The following is a 21,690-nucleotide window of genomic DNA, read 5'->3' as shown; positions in this document are numbered from 1 at the left end:
ACACAGCATTATATCAGAATTTAAAAATTATCTTTTATTGTAGTAGAAGTTATTCCACAGCTAAAATTCTCTGTATCAAATGTTTGGCCAAAGACAATTTTTACCAGTGAGTTTTAAGCAATTGGAACTTGAAGTTTACAATGGAAGTTTCACTACTGACTTAGTGACAGAAACATGAAGAAGCTATTATAATTTAACATGTAGAATGAACTTCCATATATCTGTGGCAAATACAGTCTTTTCCGCCTCAAGGGTTTGGCATTTTTAGATAAAAAAGAATCAATGTCATTATACACAGTCTCTCTAGAGCATCATAATTATTCTGCATGCATACAATATTTATTTAAAACTTAAAATTAAACTTCAAGAGGTGGTCATTTGAAAGCTGGCAGTCAGTGAACAGATTCTGTCTTCATAAAAAAGAGAATATTTCTTCTAAAAGTTAAGAAGTAGATCAAAACAGTCTTTCCAGTAACTGACACTTTAGTCATACAGATGCTTTTTATGTGTCAGATTTATTAATAAAGAAGGTCCATGGGAATGAACAGAAGAAAATCTTGAGGATGTGACTGTCAGTTTTTGATATGTCAGGTATAATTTTGTAACTGTGATTTTTGGATAGCAGTACACACACAGTATTGTACTGATGTTTGTGTACTTCTTTGTACTATTTCATTTGTGATGACTGAAAAAGAAGATGAGGCGGAGATGTTTTGATACAGGATTGAAACTTGAAACTGCAGTCCTTCAATTTGAACAGCATTCCTTTTTCATCTTTCTTTTCATGTTACCTTTTTAACTTCTGCTACTGATGTAAAGAAAAAAAGAAAATTTGAAAAGATGCCAGGTGTTGGTTCTTATCTAGGTGAAAGATCACAGAAATTGAGAAAAAAGTATAGTTTTATTTTGTCATCATAACAGTATTATGAGACAGATCAAATAGTTGTCAACAATGAGTGTTTGTCCTCCAAAAGCCAACACAGAATAATTTAAACAGTAATATCCTTTCCAATTGCTCACATAAAATATGCACATTATTATAATTAGCTGAAAGTGTAATATGTTGGTGCTGCTATTCTGCAAATAATAGCATTTCTTTGGCTAGTCTTTGTGTACGTTGGAGGTATTTTTAACTTATCAAAGTACATACAGCAAAGAACTGCAAAAGAATATCACAGTGCACGACCTGAAGAAAAGGAATGGTCTTTTCCCCTTTTTTTATGCTATTCATTTTATAGAGCATGTTATATTAGAAGAAGGAAGAAGTGCAAAGTCCTTATTTTTCAACAATTTCTATCAGTTGGAAACTTGATTTATTTTGATTGGAAAAGTGTTTGTAAACAATCCTATCATTCATTGATTTATTAATACACAGCAAGGTTGCTGTTTCAGTGTTGAACAGCAGTACTCAGGATTCTGAAGTCAGGCATCTGCTTAAGGCTTTTATTGTTTCAACTCATAAACAGAAGCAAGGGCTAGCACTGCAGGAATTCTAGTGACCTGAAACCTGCTCCTTCATCTGTAAGCAAGAACAGCATGAGAACAAGAAAAATTCTTCTCATTACCCAATAGGTTACTATAATTAATGTCTGAATGCAGTGAAACTGTTCACTGTCGTGCATCAGAACTGCTACTTCTGTTCATATTCCTTATAATTTAATTCTTCATTTTCTCATGGACCTTATACAGAAGTTATCCCTTGTTTAACTTACAAGAATTTTTTTCAGAAAAAGATAAATGCATCTTAGAGGTGATGTTTCCCCAGGTTTGTAAGTTCTTAAGGCTCTTCCTGCTTAACCCTTAAACTGTTCATGGTTCTCCATGTGGTGCTGCTTCAAACACATCTACTTTTGTAAACATCAGTCAGAGCCCAGCTGCCCTGTATACTTAAGAAAAGTCAGAGTTCATTCGTTCATTTTTTCCTTCCTTACTTTCTTGTGAGATACAGCAGTCTATTAATTCACTTGTCTTCTACCATACAAGGTATCTGTTCATTTCATCTGGCTCTACAGACAAACAAAGATAAACACAGAGGGTGTCTTAGAAATTTCTTAAAATTGCACCAGGCTACTGTCATGTCTCCTCAGAATCACCTGTTTTTATAGGACTTGAACACATAAAATGCTGAGAATTAAGCCTGGATACAGACAACTTTTTTCTGTACAACACTTGAGGTGATACAGTCTGATCAGTCAATGTGACTAAGAGGAGCATCATGAGCTCCCTACACAGCCTACAGAGCTGATACAATGGATATTAAATAATGGGATTGAGCAGCACTTACAAATTTGCTACACTTATAATCATTTAAAGAGAAGCCACTCAGCCTTTGCATATGTGCAGGCTTTTCCAGGGCTCAATTCTTCAATCCTGCAATTTCTCCCTCTGGACCTATGGGTAGAGCTTGCCATTCACCAGGGAAATCTTCTGAGCCAGCTGCTCTTTTCCATGACTCCCTAAAGAATGCATGGCAAATCGAAGCTGCTCTGCACTCCACGCTCTTCCTCTGACTAAAGCTCTTACTCATTCTTGAATGCCTGCTTCTCATTTCTAGGAGCCCAAATGCCTTTTCCACTTTAGCCCTGACACAATTTCAAGATTTTTTAGTCCTGGCAGTGGTGTATATGAGTGAGTAAGGAAGTGCCCAATTTATGTTGTCACACACAAAATGAGTTTCTTTTGGCTCTGCGGAAAGCAAAGTCCCATCAGTTTTGCCTCTCTACTTGCTCCCCATTCCTTCAGCTACTTAAAAATTTTCCTGGCTATCCATCCCATTTTGACTTCAGCTTCCTAGGCTGCCAGGGAGGGGAGGCTTTAGGCATACTCATTATTTTACTTGGTGTGGGGACTCACATTTAAGGAGAGTACCTGAAGCTGCAGTTTCTTCTAGCAGAGCAATACTCACTGAAAGCAAGTTCACTCTCCTGCTCTTAAGATGTATAAAGGGTGATCACAGGGACTGCATAACACACCCCCCAACAGCATCTGTTTGCATAAAGAAAGGTTTAGAGGGTAAGACAATAAAGCTGAAGGAGAATTCTTCATGGATCCAGCTCCTGCTGGGTCTTAGATCATGGAAGGTGGTCACCTGAAGTTTACTTCTCTGAACATTTCCTCTGCAAATAAACATAATTGAAAATGATAAAATCAAAGCAAACTCTGAGCTAAAAAAAGGACCAAGATATCTTGAATCAATTTTTAAACTCTTTTGAGTGTTTTAGGAAACATTGATTTCTTACCTGGAAGGTGTTCTGACCTACTCCTTTAGCAAAACCGGAACTGCTTGCTCTAATTGCAACGTCGTCTTTAGAATATCCGTGTCTGTGTGACGGGGAGTGTGTGTGTGTGTGTGTGTGTAACTGCAATCTTCTTGGCTTTGCTTTGCTGACATCCCTGCCAGTCAGCAGCTGCACATACCAGCCAGCCCTCTTTTGTGCCAATCTGGTGGTGAGTGGTGCAGAAACATTTTAATTAATGTTGAACTTCTTAAAGTTGAAGTGAAAACAATTACAGCTCAATTTTACTTTGCCTCCTCACTTTTATCACTTATTCTTTTTCTCCTCCCTCTCCATTAGAAAGCTTAATTTCACAGACTATGAATTATAATTTAATTATTATATTTTAAAAAGGCAGACAAGGCATTGTTTCTTCACCTTTTGGTTAAAAAGCTCTGAAATAACAAAGGAAAAGCTCCTTCCTTCTTGAGTGCCAAGAGAATGGAGTCATTCCCATCACAGACATCTCATTCTTCCCCATCTGTGAATTTTTTTTCTTTCTTTATTGTACAGAAGGGATCACATCTTTCCCTTAACAACTGTTTGCACACCAGACTCAGAGAAAGTTCACAGTACACATCACATGTACATTGGATATGTAAGTGAAGTGATCTGTAGCACAGCTAATTAGACCTAAATTCTTGATTTACTATTTATAAAACAAAATTGATTATTACTTCATCAACAACATTTAAAGCATCATTAAGAGAGGTCTGCTCCAGCAGCCTCAGGTTAAATTTTTTAACAAGCACTTTAGTTGCTAATCTGTGTTATTGCCAACATATGTAAACTTCCTAATGCTAATTGCATTCAGCTGTGAATCAAACAATGTCTAATTCTCTTCAGGATTAATTATGCACATGTGCTGCCTGCATTCCTAAACATGGTTCTCATAAATAATAAGAGATATATCTAGGCAGATGGTATTTTTCCAACTAAATGATCTGTTTATCATGAATAAAACAATTGACATATACTAGACTTCTAATGCAAAGTCACCACAACATTCCCATGTTTTTTAATCATAAATAATTGCTGTGACAGTTGTTTGTGTGAACATGTTTTTGTACAGCCAAGCGCTAAGAAGCATGTCCTTCAGTAAGCACTCTTACCTTTGTGAGCACCTTTCTTTCTTCTTTCTTTTTCATCTTTTGATTTGAAGGTGCATAACAGAATGGTTTATATCATGTGTCTGATGAATGAACTAAAAGTCTCCACTAAATGCACAAGTTTTGTAAGCCCTAGGGAAATCTGGTTTAAGTACAGCACAGGAAAAATTGCTAAAGTGTTGTGTATTCCAAGGAAAGCAATGAGATTCTGGTATCCAGAGACAGCCTTGGCAGTATCTCTCTTTAGAATTTCTTTTCTATTAGTATAAAATGACTGATAATTAACTGAACTTGTAAAATTAACTTGAAAAATAACTTCCAATACTGAGTTCATGGCAAGTAGAAATAACAATTTTAAAATGACGTTGACAACAACAGAAGAAATTTTTCTCTAGAAAGGGGACACAAAGTTGTTCTATCATTTATTTTAATGAAGATATCTTCTTTTAAATAGAATTTAAAATCTAGATGAAGTAAGCAACTCTATAGCATGTCTCTTCTCACACAACACCGTCTTGGTTTCCACTGAAAAGGACTTGCATGGAAAATGCATCAGAACAGCAAGAATTTGATACTAGTAGAGGCTTATAAAATTATACTGTTCAACTGTATATTATTGTACCCATTATTTTTGGTCTTACTGTGAAATGTTTTAATTAGCCCTTATGGTTTAGGCTGATTTGAAATTTATATTGAGTCAGTTTCTTTTATTTCTTTTTTTCTCCTAAAACAAAAGTTTAAATACAATGGTATTAAAGATAGGTAAAAGAGTAATAGCTTAAGTGCCTGAAGTCTTTCAGTTTCACAATAGGTAGAACACAATCCTTGGCAATATGCCCTTAAACTTCTTTTTCAGGTGCCAGTTGTTGAGGTGAAGAAGTGGTTGAGCACCTGTGCCTCATTTAGCTCACCATTTCTCAGTTGAGTCTAGTAAGAGAGGTTATCAGTTGGTATAATGGTTTTTCTAATAAGAACACCTGTCATCTAGTCACTATACCTAGATGATCAGCTAATTTCATAAGGCCATCAAAAACTCAGTTGGTTATCAGTGATGACCTTTGCTGAATTTCAGCTGGTGACATTGAGATGAAAAGCTGTGCTTTCTATTACTAGCCATGAGTCAGCCTGCCCTTGGCTCAGTTTGGGCAAGATAAAACTTGATGAAGCTATGGCTTATCTGTGTTAAAGTGAGATTCTAACGTGACAAAATGCTTGATAATCTCAAAAACACATTTTAAATAGCTTGAACAGCTTTATTACAAAAGGAGACATTTTCTGGTCTTTGAAATCAGATAATTCATTATAATACCATGTAGCTGAAAGAATAAAAGCAACTGAAGAGCTGAGTGAACTGAAGCATCCAACTGTTTCCTAGCAGTGGAGATTGCAGAAAATATTTAACAGTGTAAGGTGCTCTTCCAGACTGTGAGAGATGAGCATATGGGTAGAACGCTACCATTGGGTGAGAGTACAATTTTCAGGGTAGTTATTTCTTGTTTGTTTGTATTTTCAGACAAAGCCTAGGAGCTGTACTCATTTAGGTTATTTGAAAACAGCTCAGATATTCAGTTATAAAAGAAAAATGCCTTTCAAGAGTTGAAAGAAGTCCCAAGGTTTTGTTTAAATGAGGTTTGAACTTTAAGTAAAGGTGAATTTTGCTTGCTTTTCTGAATTTTAAAAATTAACTAAATTATTTTGCCATTAAAGGGACCAGATGGTACATCTGAAAGGTCTTGGACTCCTGAAGATATCTGAGTTGTTGGACCTCCTTACCACTGGACTACCTCTCAGCCTGGAGTCTCCTTACAGGCAGACTGGCTACAGCCTCTTGTTTTGGATATGGAAATTTGGCTCCAGACAGCATGAGTGACATAATTTAACTGAGCAAAAGTGATATACAGAGAAGAAAAAGTGTTATGTGGGGGAAAGTACTACCTTGCTTGTCAGTTAATAGTAAGACCTACCTAACTTTTCCGACTCAATTCCATCATAAAGACCTAAATTAAAATTAACTGTTAGTAAAATAATGTAGTCCTTGACCAAAAAAAAAAAAACCAAAAAACAGTCCACTGGCATTTTTGCTACTCTTACTCACCTGCAAAATGATTTGATTAAAATTGTTCATCTATATCCTGAAGTGTGATTGTCTATGGGTTTAAAAAAAGGATTGTGGATCATGCAATCATTTTGGAAAATATAAACTGGACTCCTTTAGGATGGAACTAAACTGGATTATGTTCTCCAAAATCAGACTGAAAGTACAGTTACTGCAGACATATGCTGAACCCTTGAGCTACACAAGGACTGGTCTAAATTAACTTTTCATTGAAATATTTGCAGAATGGATGTAAGGTCTTCTATATCAGCTATTGTGTTTTGCAGACCTACTGCAAAGCTACACTGCTAATCCATATACAACCCTGAATACCATGAAGTATGCCATTCAGAAAATGCTGAACTTCTTTGAAAGTCTTTGTGCAAGGGGGAGAAAAGCACTTCACAGACTGGGATTCCGCTCTGTGTGGTTAAATGTAGGTATCTTAAAGACAATTCAACAAGTCCTTTTGAAAATAGGTAGCATCATGGGCAAAACAGAACTTTTGTTTGCCTGAATGACGCTCTAGAGGATAATTTCATTGTTAATTTAGTACAGAAATATAAAATTGTCACATGATTATGAATGAAATATGAAGGTACCTTAAAAAAATTAAGAAGTCATACTCTTAGATTGTGTCTGTGCTTCTAAACAAAACAGGACAAGGGAGAGTGAAGGCTCTTCATGGGTGGTCTTGGACCCTGTTTGACCCTATTTTAGGCTATGCTCGCTGAGCTGCCTGGATGAGGCTTGGCCACACCCCTGGGCAGTGTCAGTGAAAAGGCACCAGGATGGGCCCTCTCCATTTTCCATAGTCCTCCACTTCTGCTGCAGCTGGCTTTTGTGTTCTCCAACATTCCTGCGTGCCTTTGTGCTGCTTTCCACAACATGGAGGCCCATGGGCTGCAATACACTGCACAACAGGTTTCAGATTATATGAATTTAAAAACACACAAAATATAACAACTACATGTTAGGGCCATAAAGGCGATGCATGAAACCTGGTGGAGGCACAGGCCATTTTCACATTCACTGTGATTACACTTGGTATTTTGTACATGGTTTCATTCAATCCAAATGTCCCCTTCATTAAAAAGTGCAGAGCCATAAATAAATCTTAGAGAAGAAAAAGAAAGAATTTCAAGCCTTAAGTATTTTACATAATAGTTCTCCTAGAAAGGTATTTTCCCATTGTAGTGCCTCCATTTCATTGCTATTGTTGTCAATTATGAATACATTATTGTTTGATGTGGTTTTTATTTCCTCACCAATGAATAAAAGGCATGGTGTTTAAAAAGTTATCTCTATACAGGGTTAGAGGAACTTGAATACACCTGAAGATTCATCTGAATATTCAAAAATTAATTTTACTTGGCTACTCTTCCAGCCCTCTGGTGACTACTTTTCCAAATATGTGGATGACTGATGACGGGATGACGGGAATGTTTTCTGAATTAATAAGGAATAAGGAATCAATAAGGAAAAACGTCTGTTTCTGGATTTTGTTCTGCCTCCTCACATTAAAACATGTTTTGAAGAACTTAGTGGGGTGCTGAAAGCTGAAGAAGTTTTATCAAGATGTTTTGTTTGTGCAATGCTGGTGTTTCTTAACTCTATGCACAAGATAATAGACTGTGATATGCCTCCTAGTAAAAACTTTGACCTTTAATAATTTTGTTAGCTACTGCGGGCAAAACAAGTGAGAGTGCTTGGCACATGGCTTTACTCCTCATCAATACCAGATTGTGCAGACATTTTTGCATAAAATCATCCTATACCACTTCCACAGATTCTTCTTAAGTAACTATAATTTCTTTTAATTAAGATAAAAGAAATAATGAAAAAGTGTTGCAAGCTATTTTTGTATGTTCTATTCTTTAAAAATTAATCATTTTCAGTGAGGATGAATTTTATCACACTCCCACATGCAATACATTTACACTCATATATAGGGCAAGAACTCAAGCACCGATTTTTTACACAGCTTTATGCCTTGCCAGTAGGCTGTATTGAGTTATATTTTGTGGGTATAACTTCTGACACCAAGCTCAAAATTGGGGGTTTTATGTGAAGAATATCTCCCAGCTTCTAACAGAATTTGGATCTAATAGTGATCTCATGCTTTATCATGTAGTCCTGTATTAGAATGTGTTTTTATGCAAGAGATCAATAGCTTTCAAGAAGGAGTACAGCATCACTGCCACCCGTCACACTCCAGCCTGCTCTGCAGACATGCTGAAACACACTGCGTTTGCAAGTCCTCAGTGACATTCTCTCAGTTGTTTCTGTGAAACTGTTTGGATGATGCACCTAAACTGATTAGGTCACCATTATGGACATTACCATACTCAAGTGTTTGAAAAGGGCAATAGCAGGGGCCCTTTGGAGGCTAATGACAAAGGCATATTAGAAAGGATAAACATGCTTGGGGTTTTTCTCTGTGTTTTTGTTCATTTCTTGAAGGGGAATGGCAGTTGGTGCAGTTGAAGTGTTTCTGTAAGTTTATTGTCATTTTGCAACAGCTTAACTTTTTGGGGTTTTTATGAGTCTTGTCTAGATGTTTACTGATCAGACAAAGAAAAGCACATACATGTGAAATTTTGAGGGTAGAGAGAGGGTCACTGATGAATGGTTTACTGTGGCAGTATTATAGCTTTGCAAGGATGGAAAAGGTGTGTTTCACTCTACCCCCTGCTCCTTTATTTCATTGCAATTGCATTTAACAATCTGTTGGGTTTTTATTAAAAAATAAAATAATTTGATTCATTTTGAATTTCATAATTTAGCATAATCTCTGCTTATGGTAAGAGCTAATAAATATTAAGATTTTTTTCATTGGGTACTACAGCAAAGCAGTTTTTTGGGGAGTGTAGTGAATGGCTGCTCTATTGAGATTATGGAGGGTTTCAGTCACACAGTTACTAACTGTAAGGCAATACCACAAAAACTAAGCTGAAGTCCATCTGCAAACATCAGCATTTTATTTGCTCTTCACCAGAAGCTGGTTGCTATTGGAAAAGCTGGTGCTCCAGCTGGTGGTCCAAATTCATAGAGTAATGCACATGTGAACTTCCTAAAGAGGGCTTTGTCTGGGGTTAAATGTTTGCTGAACTCAGGGAACATGGTGCACAGTTGCTGAAACAATTTTCTGCTACTGGTACTAAGTGGTAGAGAATACTAGGTAAAAAAAGACTGCAGAGAGACTTGGATGGGTAAAGACTGAACAGTTATGGAGGACACAAGGAAAAAATCATGAGGCTATTTTTAGAAGAATGACTGAAGGTTTTCAGGAGAAGGTTGATATCTGAACAGCAGTAGCTATGTAATTTTTGTAGACAGATATCCAGATACTGAGGTTTGTCCCTAAGCTCAATGCCCAGTAAGTGCATTGCTCCATTCATAGTCTGTATTACTTTTGTATTTCTATTATATGAACATTTAATAGTCATATTCACAGAATCATATTGCAATTTATAGCATAGATAAAGTTATGTGACAAAAACTACCCCTACTCCAATGGCTGACATCCTAATTACTGTAAATAGAATATGTCTAGATGGGGCTTTTAAACTGGGCTGGAAATGAGATGGACATACAAGCTGGAGCCTTTGATTAAGAAATATCAATATCAGGAGTGGGAAGGAATCTTAATGCCAGGGTCTAGATAGAAAATACCTTAAATGGAAGTTGAGAGGAAAGCCCAGAAGACAAGGCATCTGTATATTCTAAGTCTGAGGCAAAGCAGAAGGTTCTGCCCAACACAGGTTCAGACAAAGGTTAGGGTTACAGGGACTGTAAATCTGAGGAGATGGAACAGAAACAGGAACAGGTAGTGCAGGCTAGGTGGGACAAATATTTGGGCAAGTAAGATGGAGAATGTACTAAGAACTACAAACCAGATTGCAGCACGTGGGAACCAGAGTTAGGAATCAAGAAGCAGAATAAGACTCAGAGGCAACCTACAAGTTGCTGGGAGTATTTTCTATAGCACTCTGATTCCATTCAGAGGCTATTTTGGTCAGGATTAAAATAAAGGTGCTGCCTGTGAGGTAGCTACCTTGGTCCCCTTTATAACCAGCAAGGAAAAATATGCACCTGACAGATGCAATTCATCTTTTCCTAAACCAGATGTTTAAAATAAGACTGATGAATTGCACCCTAGAAGTGTCTATTTCTCTCCATTAATTATGAAGAGGGGCTATGGTAAGTAGCTGAGACATATGCTTTTGTTATAAATGTTGGATGTCTAATGTTGGATGAGATGAGTCCTACAGCCTCAGGTGCCCTAGTCATTCCACTGCATTGCAGCTTTGCCCTATTCAGTTAAGGCCCTGATCCATCAAGCAATTAAATATGTACGTAGGTTTTTGAGAATGAATGTGATTAAATGTTCTGGGGAATTGTAGGCAGATGAGCAAATGCTTCAGTGTGGGAAATGTGGATCTTGAATTAACAACTTAGTTTCTCTTCCAGGAGTCTCCCACTGCTTTTGTAAAATTCTCTGTCTCCTCTGTACTTGAAGATGCATCCTGTCCCTAATGAAACATACCATCCCTGCTATCCATACACCTAGTGCACGCACAGACTTGGTTTCCTGATAGCAATTCTGCAAAATCAGTCATCCACATATTTGGAAAAGTAGTCACCAGAGGGCTGGAAGAGTAGCCAAGTAAAATTAATCTCTGAATATTCAGATGAATCTTCAGGTGTATTTTATGATTTCTCCCTGGTTATATCAGAAAGTGGGAGGTGAAGTAGTTTAATCAAAGTTTTAGAGTGCCCAAGATCTGTAGTTGATGGAATGTGGCTCAAAAGGGGAGTCCTTATCATGTAGGGCAGCTGTCACAAAGAAAGAAGGAATACAGAAATGGGGTTGAAAACACAGTGTCCAAATATTTCTGTTGTAGAAATTCACCAGATTTTCATAGTGGATTGATATCACTCACTTTGAATTTAGAATTTTGATATGGTCTCCCACCTTTTTATCACAACTGGACATTATTCTTGATGGGTAGATTATTAGGTGAGGGAAAAGTCAGCTGGATCATGGTCAAAGTGCAGAGGTTCACCATCCATGTTCTGCCTTGGGTGACTAGTCCCAAGTGGAACTTCCAAGGGGTCTGTCCTGAGATTGATCGTGTTTAATATTTTATCAATGACTTAGAGGAGAAGAAAGAGGCACTCTCAGCTTCTGGGGACATCATGGCTGCTCATGAGGGCAGAGATGTTGTCCTGATGGACCTGCCATGCGGGTGGCTCGCGGTAGCTTTCCCCGGGCAGGTGCTGCCGGGGTGCCTGTGGCACCGGGAGTGACCTCGCCACGGTCTGCATTGACAACTCCCCCAGCCCACCAGACCCCCAAGCCCTGATGGTGTAATTGTGCCTCACCAGGAAAAACAAGAGGGCCCTTCACTCAGTAAAATCCAGCAGGGTTTATTTAGGAACAGTCTGAGGGTCCAGCTGGGGTAAGAAGGTAGTGGACAGGCAGGGTAGAAGCAGGAGCAGGGAGGGCAGGTTGGCAACCACAGCTGAAAGGAACCAGAAGCAAAAGGAACCAGGAGCAGGGGTGGAGCTAGGGCATATAACCCAGGGAGATAGGAGGGGTTGGAGTACAACTTGTGCAATGCGGAGAGAAGTCAGGGGAGGAGTTGGAGTGGGGTGACTAGGACTTCACCCATGGTGAAGCGGGGAGGGCGTGGTGTTCCAGGTGGGGGAACAGAAGGTACAGAATTTTCTGGAACTGGGGAGTGTGCAACTAGGGACTGACAGCACAACATTTACATTAACAGCAGAGGATAATGGGGAATGGTGTCAGTCTCTCACCCTAGGCAAGACTAGGGTATTCTCCCAGGGCATCCTGCCCTGTCTTCCCCATGGATGTCTCCCACACTGCCAAGCTACACAATTGTGCTGAGAGGAACCTCACAATATTGAACATGAACAAATGAGAAGTTGTGCACTTGTGAGAGACTGACCCCCTGCACCAGTGCAGGCTGGGCACTGACTGCCGGCCTGAATACCAGCTCAGCTGGAAAGCCCCTGAGGGTCCTGCTGAACAGTAAACTAGATTTCAGTTCTATTTGGCTGTGATGAGGGCTAACAGTGTACTTGGCTGTAAAAATAGGATTGTAACCACTAGACCAAGGGAAGTGCTTAATCACTTCAGTGTGTTGCTTTCTTGAGAGTTTCTGGAACACCACGTCTGGCTGTGGGCCCCTAGGTACTGGAAAGAGATGCTGATCTGCTGGAGCAAGTTCAGCATAGAGCCATCAAGGTGGCTGAAATCCAGTGAGGGAAGGCTGAGGGAGCTGAGCTTGTTCAGCTTGTTCAAGAGATGTTCCAGGGGACTTAAGGGACTACAAAGAGTACAGAGGGAGGCTGTTTACTGAAGTGCACAGTGGGAGAATGAGAAACACTGTGCATAAATTGAAGCATGAGAGTTTCTGATGTTATGAGCATAATTAAGCACTGGTACAGTATAAATGAAGTTACAGTATCTATATTCTTGGATACTTTTAAGAGTGGACAAAGTCTTGACCTATTAAATAGGTCTTAATTCTGTGTTATCCCTGCTCTGAGAAGAGAGACAAAAGACCTCCTGGCATCCCTACCAATGTAAGTGATGCTGTAAAAAGGGAGGGTGATCTGATCTGTGCTGATGAATGTGCTGTGCTGGGTATAAGGAAATTATTATTTAAGAAAAAGGAATTAGATGAAATACTGCATTAGAGATAGGTAATAGCCCTTTATCTGGATTATAAAGGCAAAGCCTGGTGTGCCTGGGTTGCAGAAATAGTCTTCACAAGCCTAGGAATGCACCTGGGTGACTTGAAATGCAGGATTAGGAGAAGACAATAGATCTCTCCTTGAAGAGGATTTCTTGCCATTTTTTCCCAATTTGATATTTCGGGGTCACAGATGAGACTATCATTGCTTATTTTAATACTGATGATGTTCCTTCAAAATATGTTATAAATGATAGATAAAGCTTTTAGGGCATGTTTTAATATATTGGTAATAGTTAAGCTTATGTAAAAGGCCTAGTGTTGAAGGCTGCCTTTAACTTGGTTTGCCAGACTATAGGTCTCTGTGAAAATTTTACTGGAAAATGTAAAAGCACAATTAAACTAATGCTGTGAGTAAAGAAAACAATAATTCATAATTTCACTCTCTATAAATATGAGGGGTTTGGCCCCACACAGTTCTGTGGTGTCCATAGCAACATAATAAACATATATATTTCTTTGAAGTTTTAATACCCTTTTTGAGGTATACAGCACCCTATAAAATGTTATTTATAAGTGGAATATAGCATACAAACAATAAAAAGCTTTCAAAGATAAATTCATTGCAGGTATTAGAATGCTCTCATAATTATGCTTTTTACCATTCAATTGAGTTGGCTTGTTATTTGGCACTTTGGGGATGGAAAGATTTCTGTTAAATTCATGGAAGTTTTTCAGCTATATTGGTCCTAGTATGTAACAGTGTTTTTATGTAGACATAGGCATATAATACTTATGAAAATACTGGAATGAAGTACCATGAAAATTAATATTCTGCTTTTTCCCTCAAGACATTTTGAATGAGAGACTTTATGTTATTTTTACAGAAACTTGATATGAACCTATATATATATATCCTAAATATCACATTCACTTTATTTGCAGCATGCTTTAGCACAGTGCCAACATCTTACACACCACAGAGTATTTATTTTATGTGAAGTATATTTATGATAATTTACATTTTTAGTAAACTATGTGTATTTGAAATATCCATATTGCAAAAGATCTTATTATACATGGTATGGAGTACTAGATTTTTTCTGTGAAAAAATATAACCTCGGGAAACTTCTGGAAATATTGTCCTTTTCTGCCCTTGAAATCAGTTTTGTATTATGAATTTTGTTGCCTAAATATGTTTTAAGGGATTTTAAGGTGTTCTTGACAGCTTTAGTTTTATTTCCAGTGAAGCAGATGGTAAGAATTGGACATAGCTGTAGTGCTAATGCTTGGCAAAGCCACAAGTACATGCACATTAATTTTACTGGTTTCATTACAGTAGCACACTTAGGGTGTCTCCTGAAATCAGCCCACTTCTGATGGCCTCTGTTCCAACACCTGGGAAGAGTAAGTTCCAACTCAGATTGCTTACAGCACCAGCAAATCAGATTCTGCCTGCTTGGATTCCAGTGTGCAATGTTTCTTCCTAGTGTTGTGTCTTCATTGCAAGCATTGCCAAATAATAAATTGTTCACAGTATATCAGTGAGTGTAGGTAATACTTTATCCTGTATCTAGTTATTGTACGTTTTACACATTTCTAAATTTCTAGCTGTACAGTATTCAAGAGATATTAATAAAACTTCTGAAAGGATCTAGCATTTAGCACATCCAAACATCCTAGAACTTGTGTCACTTCTGAAGATGTGATGGTGGTTTTCCACAGCACTTGGGAACCTGTCATAATACTTTTGGAAAAAAATGGAACATCCTTCCACAGAATCATAGAACTCACATGATGGATCTGGTTGGAAGGAACCTCAGTGGATTATCTGGTCAAAGCTCCCTGCTCAAGCAGAGCTATCCCAGAGCACATGGAAGAGGATTGTGTCCAGATGGTTCTGGAATATCTCCAGCCTGTCTGCGCAATCTGTTCTTTCTTGCCAGCATTGTAACAATGTGAAATACAGGTTCCCACACTTATATGTGCAGAAGAAATAAACAGCAGCATCTCAGGCTGATGGCAGTTTCTGTTTACAATGGCTAAAGCAATTATGATAATGAAATAAACGGGACTATGGGAATGGAAAATATACAATGAAAATTTAGAAATGCTTCTGCAGTTAGCTGATTTTAATGAGTTTCTGATGCTACCTAGATTTTTTTAATATAAGTTCTTGACTTGAAAAAGTGAAAATAGAGAGTGGGACCTAAAGCACTTGATTCTTAGCAAAGAAAACATTTTTTATGCTTTGTACAGTGTGCCTAGAAAAGTGGCTCCTGGAATATGCCAAAGTAAAGGAACCAATCATCATCACCACCACCAATAATAATAACAATAACTTTGCATTTATATAATTTAGCAATTATCACCTGGCTTCACATCAGCTATTTGGTCTGTGCTTATGATTATATATAATTTCCTCTTTTTACACATCAGTACATAATTGTGGTGACTTCTTGTAACAGCCTCATAAAACCTCTCTTACATTCAACAGTCTATAAAAAGTTACTATGTTATGATGGTTTGCTAAAAAGAAAAAATAGTTTACTAAGTTCTAGGGAAAATTTCATCTTCCTCCATAATTGCATACCCTCTCATCTTCCCTCCTTGCGGATCTCTTGAATGTCAAATTTCAGGTGCTGTTGCTGACTCCATTTTCAAGGTCTCACAACAAGCCATAAAAGAAAAATTGTCTATTTTTCTATCACTGCTTCCTGGCTTCTTGTTTTTATCACCATCTCTATTAAGAAAATTCTTGAAAATTGATTTTATGTCCATAATTTCCCATTTCATAGAAGTCATGACCAGAAAACTGGCCATAAGGACATGGAAAAACAAGATGCTTTTGTCAGTTTTGTGATTTAAGGTATATATTCTTCAGGAGAAACTGCAGAAGGGTCTGTGGAGAAGCAATTTACTCCTCACTCTCTAAAACATCAGTGTCCTGCTTCTTCTGTCAATAAAGTCTCCCTTGGAAGAAGATTGAGCCAAAGGCAGCTGAAAGGAAAAGCAGTTTTCACAATAGAAAAGCATTTTTCTTTCCCATTGAAAAGAAAGACAGTGCATAACTTTTCACCCCTTTCATATTGACATCTGTCTGCTTATTCATTGCCTTTTTTTTGCAAATGAATGATGCTTCAGCATAAAAAAAATTGCTCAATATTTGTTCAGTGCCTTAACAATGCATTGGTTAGTGTTCCTTTGTCTTTAGAAATGTAATTCTACCAAGAGAAATAATGAAAAAGGACTTGACACTGATTCTGTTTGAATAGTGCATATTTGTGAATATCAAAACAGTTAAACCAGACAGCTTTCTAGAATGTAATCCTTTTTTTTCTGAAGTTTGAGGAATCCCCACAATCTTCTAATTTCTTTAGGGTTTTTCTTGCAGGTTTTTTATGTGTTTTGGTTGGATGGTTGGTTTTGAGATTTTTGTTTGTTTGTTTTTTCCCCAGCATTTTCTTTGTTGCCATAAATATGAACATCATTATTTCTCCTTTTGTAAGGTAACTTTTTGGATTAGGTTTTCATTTTAATATGTTGGCCAAGTGTCATTTGTAACAAACAGGAAATTTGAGTAGAAATTCAAGTGGTTATATTCTCTGTTACTTGTCTGGGATGTCTGATTTGTTATTTCAAAGATGACTTCAAAATGGGAGTTGTATGGTATAAATTACTATCTCTCTTTGCTTTTTATGCTGTTGTCATCCAGAAAGAGAAAAACTACCAAAAGTATAGAAAAATGGGAATTTCATTGGTAAGATTTCCTTTTCACAATTCCAGCATCACTGGCCTGTGCTATGTTTCCTATCTACAACTGTTCTTGCTGAGTCCTTTAAACAAATGGGAGTTTGAAAGAGAAGCAAATAATTTTCCTTTTGTTAACAGAAAAATGAATATTTCCATTAAATTGTATGTTTATTTTGGAGTTCAAAAGGACTTTTATTACAGCTTTTGTTGTTGTTGTTAACCTACTAAAAATAAATTTACTCTAGAACTGTTACATTAGCCCAAGTACTGAACCCCTTAACTCATATTTAATTTGAAAATATCATATACAGTTAATTAAATTTTGAGTTGAGTTCTTTGGAAATAAACTTCTTGTTATTGATGATGTCATTAGTGCCAGGAGATATTCATTTCCTGTGAAGGACTGTAATAATCCACTGGGATTATTTTCCTTTTTTCAGTCCCTGCATGATAAATTAATAATTCAGATAATTTGTTTATAAACTAGGATGTAGGGGGACATTGCTGAACACTACAAATAAGTTTTTGATGTAGTTATAAAATTATTTCCTATGCTATTTATCATTTCTTAAACCAGACCCTGTTGATGAATATTCAACATCTGAATACAGCACAGGGAAACCTTTTTAATCAGCACTAATACTGAAGCGTGAATTTTCTAATCAGCATAACTGGTGTGTGGTGTGGGAACCTATAGGGCTGGTGAATTTTTCAGGTTAGGGAGTGTTAATGGATAGAGGAAGGACAGGCGCTGACAGCTGGGCATAGCTCTCATTCAGTTTTAGTTCTGGCTCTCAGGAATGAAATTAAGTCTTTGGGAGAAAAGTTGGTTTGAAAGGCACAGGCTACCATTCACAATGGCCCCAGGCTCCCTTTGGGTAGCAGGCTGGTGGAATTGTTTCAATGGGCTTTGACCCTAACAAACCAGCTTCTTTCTCATTCATGGATTTGTAGTTTTACAAAATGAAAACTATGTGACAATGAAATCCAAGTTGTTTGTGGTTCTCTTGAATTGTACCTCATCCTCTCATATATTTGTTTTCATGGATCGTAAGTATACAATTATATTGGATGTAATTTCACACTGTGTTTTCTATGTCAGAAGTAAGTGCTTATTTTGTCAGGCTAAATGTGGCTGATGCTCATGGTGAACTAGGAAATAGTCTGAGGAACCTCTTTCTCTTTTTTTCACCTGAGTTAACTAGATGATGTTGAAGACTGCTTTTTCATTCAATTTTTATTTTTTTGCTATGTTCTCTTAACCATTTTTCCTTTGAGTTGAGAAGACAGCTTCTTTCTCTAGGAAAGACAAAGATTTAGGATGCAACAGTTCTGCTGCCTCTGTTCCCATATGTCCTAGGGTCTTCCTTGTCTAAACAGTGCAGTACAGACATTATAGTACCGTAGATGATGACACTGTCTGCTCCAGCCCTTTGCTGGGAATTCCCTCTTCCATACTGAGGATGTGGAATGGAAAGCCTGTCCATGTTTCAGGAGCTGTTTTCACTATCTGCCAAATTTAAGATGTTTCTGAAAGTGGATCTATGATGGTATTGGACTGTGGGCTGAAGCATGGATATGCTACTAATGCAGATACTGCCAGCAGTCAGGAGACAGCCTGCAAGAGAGTCAGGCAGGGCAGGAAGGAGTGGAAAATTCTTTTATGAGGACTGAGCTACCAGAACCCTTAGAAAACCAGGTTACAAAGAAATGTAACTGTACTAAGATCAACTAACTGTATAGTGTGGTCATCATAATTCAGTCCATCCTTGTATTTATTTTTATTTTTGTGAAAAGGTGAGAATAGTATCATCTGGAGGACCATAAACTGCACCTGCTGAAAGTCATTCTGAACTTAGGCTAAATTTAGTACAAGCAGGAACAACTCAGTTGAAGTCACACTTGCTTACACTTGTAGTGAGTTTAATACTGAGTATATGCATTGACTTGTACTAAATATGTTGCCTGAAATCATTATGCACTAACCCAGTCCATAGCAAACCTCTGAAGTCTCTTCAAGTCAGGTGTTTTATGATAATTTGCATTGCAATTGCTCTCTTCTGTGCTGGTCTGAATATCTGTATCTGAATACACTCTCAGACTCTTTCTGGTTAATCTGTTTTCATAAGCACTCTACTGGTTCTTCTGTAACTGCAGTTTACTTAGAATAAGTTGCAGAATCTTCACACTAGACAACAAAAGTACCAGTGGCAGGATATTTTCAGCATCAAGGAGCTAAGTGTGGGCTGCAGAAACTGCTGGAGAAGCAAATTAAGTACTCGGTTAAAGCAAGTTCCATGTGACCATGGCTGCCTGTTGATATACCTGCTTGAAGAGGTCTCAGTTAAACCCAGGTGGTTCCTCAAGAGCAGCAGTTACTGACAGCAGTGCAGATATTCCAGGAAGGAAGCAAATAAATTCACAGCTGATGTGGCTAACTTTCAGCAAATCCATCTTCTATTTTAGCAACATGATATATAATATGATTCTAGAATTCCGTGTTGTTTCATATATGTTTACATTGTTATTTTGCAGCCCAGCATTCTCTTGACTTCTTTGCAACAGCAGCAACACACTGCTCACTCTACTGAGCTTGTTGTCCACCTGCATCCCGAGGTCCCTTTTCACAGAGCTGCTCTCCAGCCAGGTAAATCTCAGTCAGTGCTGTACTCCTGGATTACATTTTCCCACATACAAGACCTTATACTTGTTTTTGGTGACCTTCATAAGATTTTCAATGACTTGAAAATTAAAATATAATCAAATCTTATAAATCACACCTAATATTTATGACCATCTTTGTTAATGTAATGTTTCTTACTGCAACTGCTAAGGCTTTTGCAATATCTTTTTTTTTTTTTTTTTTTCTCTAGGAAGTAAAAACACAGGTCCTGACTTGTTTTATACTCAGACAAACATCGGCCATCTTTCAGACAATGGTAAGATTCATAAATTATAATAGTTCACCCAATGTAGTGCAAATATGGTCAGGCCTATACTTTTAATTATTCCTCAGAATGTTGTTCTTACAAAGTGCTGAGACATTATATTCTGAATTCCCAAGAAATGCAATATAAACTATCAAGCATTTTCAACACAATAATCTTCTCGTGATGATCTTGTATTGTCTAGGTATCTGTCTGCCTGGTAAAATCACCACATAACAACACAATTGGCAGCTTCTGTTCAGCAGAAGCAGATCATAATGGCAGGTCAGAGCTAACACATACTGCAGAACTTTGTGGCTGAGTTTGTAATTTCTGACTTCCAATTTCCCATAAAATCTCTTAACATGATTTTTCCAAAATTCCTATTTTCTGCTTACAAAACTATATAATAGGCTAAATAAAAGCTATGTCTACTTTGTGATAATATCTTAAAATATTGTAATCACTCCATGCCTGGTATTATTAGACAGTGAAATAGTTTATACTCTCCTTTCATAACTGTTGTAGACAGCCCCCTGCAAATATTCTTTGAGTTGGTATCTTCCCAGCATTTCCTTCATGTATCTACTTTAAACACCTCAAAATAGCTTGGGCCTCTCTTGGTCTCATTTAGTCCTGTTCTTCTGAAATAATCTTTACATGTTATGAATTAATCAGTGGAATAGTTTTTTCCTTTCTTTTTCTTTTTTTATTTTACAAGTTATCTTTAATAGCTTGAGAGTCAAATTAAGCTCAGGATTTGCTTTGCAATCAATGAGAAATAGCAGACTGAGTATTGAGGAACAATTATTCCTCAATAACCATGAAAAGAATAATCCATTTTTCAAGTCCCAGCATTTGGCTTGTCTATCCTCTAAAACCTGCTGAAGGATAAGGGCACTGGCCAGTTAACAGTGGTGTGAAAAAAGACTACAGCTAATGAAACATACCACAAAACCTGGGCTTTTTCTAATAGTTGGCTGCTACTATCCAATCAGAATACAGAAGACTTTTTGATATTGAAATGTCTCATAAACTATCAATTAGTGAGGGAACAGTTTTCTTCCCTTCTGACTCCCTGAAATAATCTTTTCAAGGCCTTTCCATATGTTCTTTTTCTCAGTGTATAGGCAGTATGCAGTGAATCTATTTTTTTCCCCCAGAAAATACCTGTGTTCATAATTTGGAAATGTTTATAGAAAATTACTACTCATACACTGATCTGTATTGCATTTTGAATGGAAAATGATTTTTTTGAGTTAGCATTGTTGTAGTTTTTTATGATATAGCTGTTCTGCACTTCTTTCACAGCAAGAATCTAATAATGTAATGTGTGTTCTGAAGAACACATTAAAATGACATTATGTGATCAGGATGCCAATTATAGTATGACTAAAGACTACCTATCAAGCTACAGAAAGTCAGTAATTATGCTGATATAAACATAATGTTTATATGTATTGAACAGAAAAAAATTAATCCCATTTTATTACTTACATATGATTATTGACAAAACACTTAGGCATACATTTTCAAAGTGTTGTATGCTTTTTTAGCTGCATGACTCCCATTTAAGTCAATAGGAGTCACATAGTTAGACCCCCATGCAACGTTTTGAAAAATTGCCACAGAGAAACCTCTCTTTTATTACTTAGCTACACAAACCATTTTATTCTCTAGTAGTTCTTCCACATGGCATGCCAGTAGTGTTGGCTGTAAGTAGTCCCATTAAGAAACACAAACACCCACAGGCCTCCAAATATGGTGGCCTCTTTATAGGCAGATTGAAAAATAATAATATGATT

At 37.3% G+C, this 21,690-nt stretch overlaps 1 protein-coding gene across 1 annotated transcript in view; it reads left to right on the top strand.

Annotated features, from left to right (window-relative positions):
- Positions 1-21,690, top strand: part of LOC110478548 (uncharacterized) — a 260,944-nt gene that overhangs the window by 96,900 nt on the left and 142,354 nt on the right. The window contains exons 7-8 of the mRNA XM_085568641.1: positions 19,494-19,605; positions 19,832-19,897. Coding sequence (XP_085424767.1) covers positions 19,494-19,605; positions 19,832-19,897 — 178 coding nt within the window. The remainder of the gene's footprint in view (positions 1-19,493; positions 19,606-19,831; positions 19,898-21,690) is intronic.

The sequence above is a fragment of the Lonchura striata genome, chromosome 1A, assembly GCF_050655825.1.
Source record: "Lonchura striata isolate lonStrDom1 chromosome 1A, ASM5065582v1, whole genome shotgun sequence".
NCBI classification, from domain to species: domain Eukaryota; kingdom Metazoa; phylum Chordata; class Aves; order Passeriformes; family Estrildidae; genus Lonchura; species Lonchura striata.
This window is presented reverse-complemented; position numbering and strand designations above follow the sequence as displayed.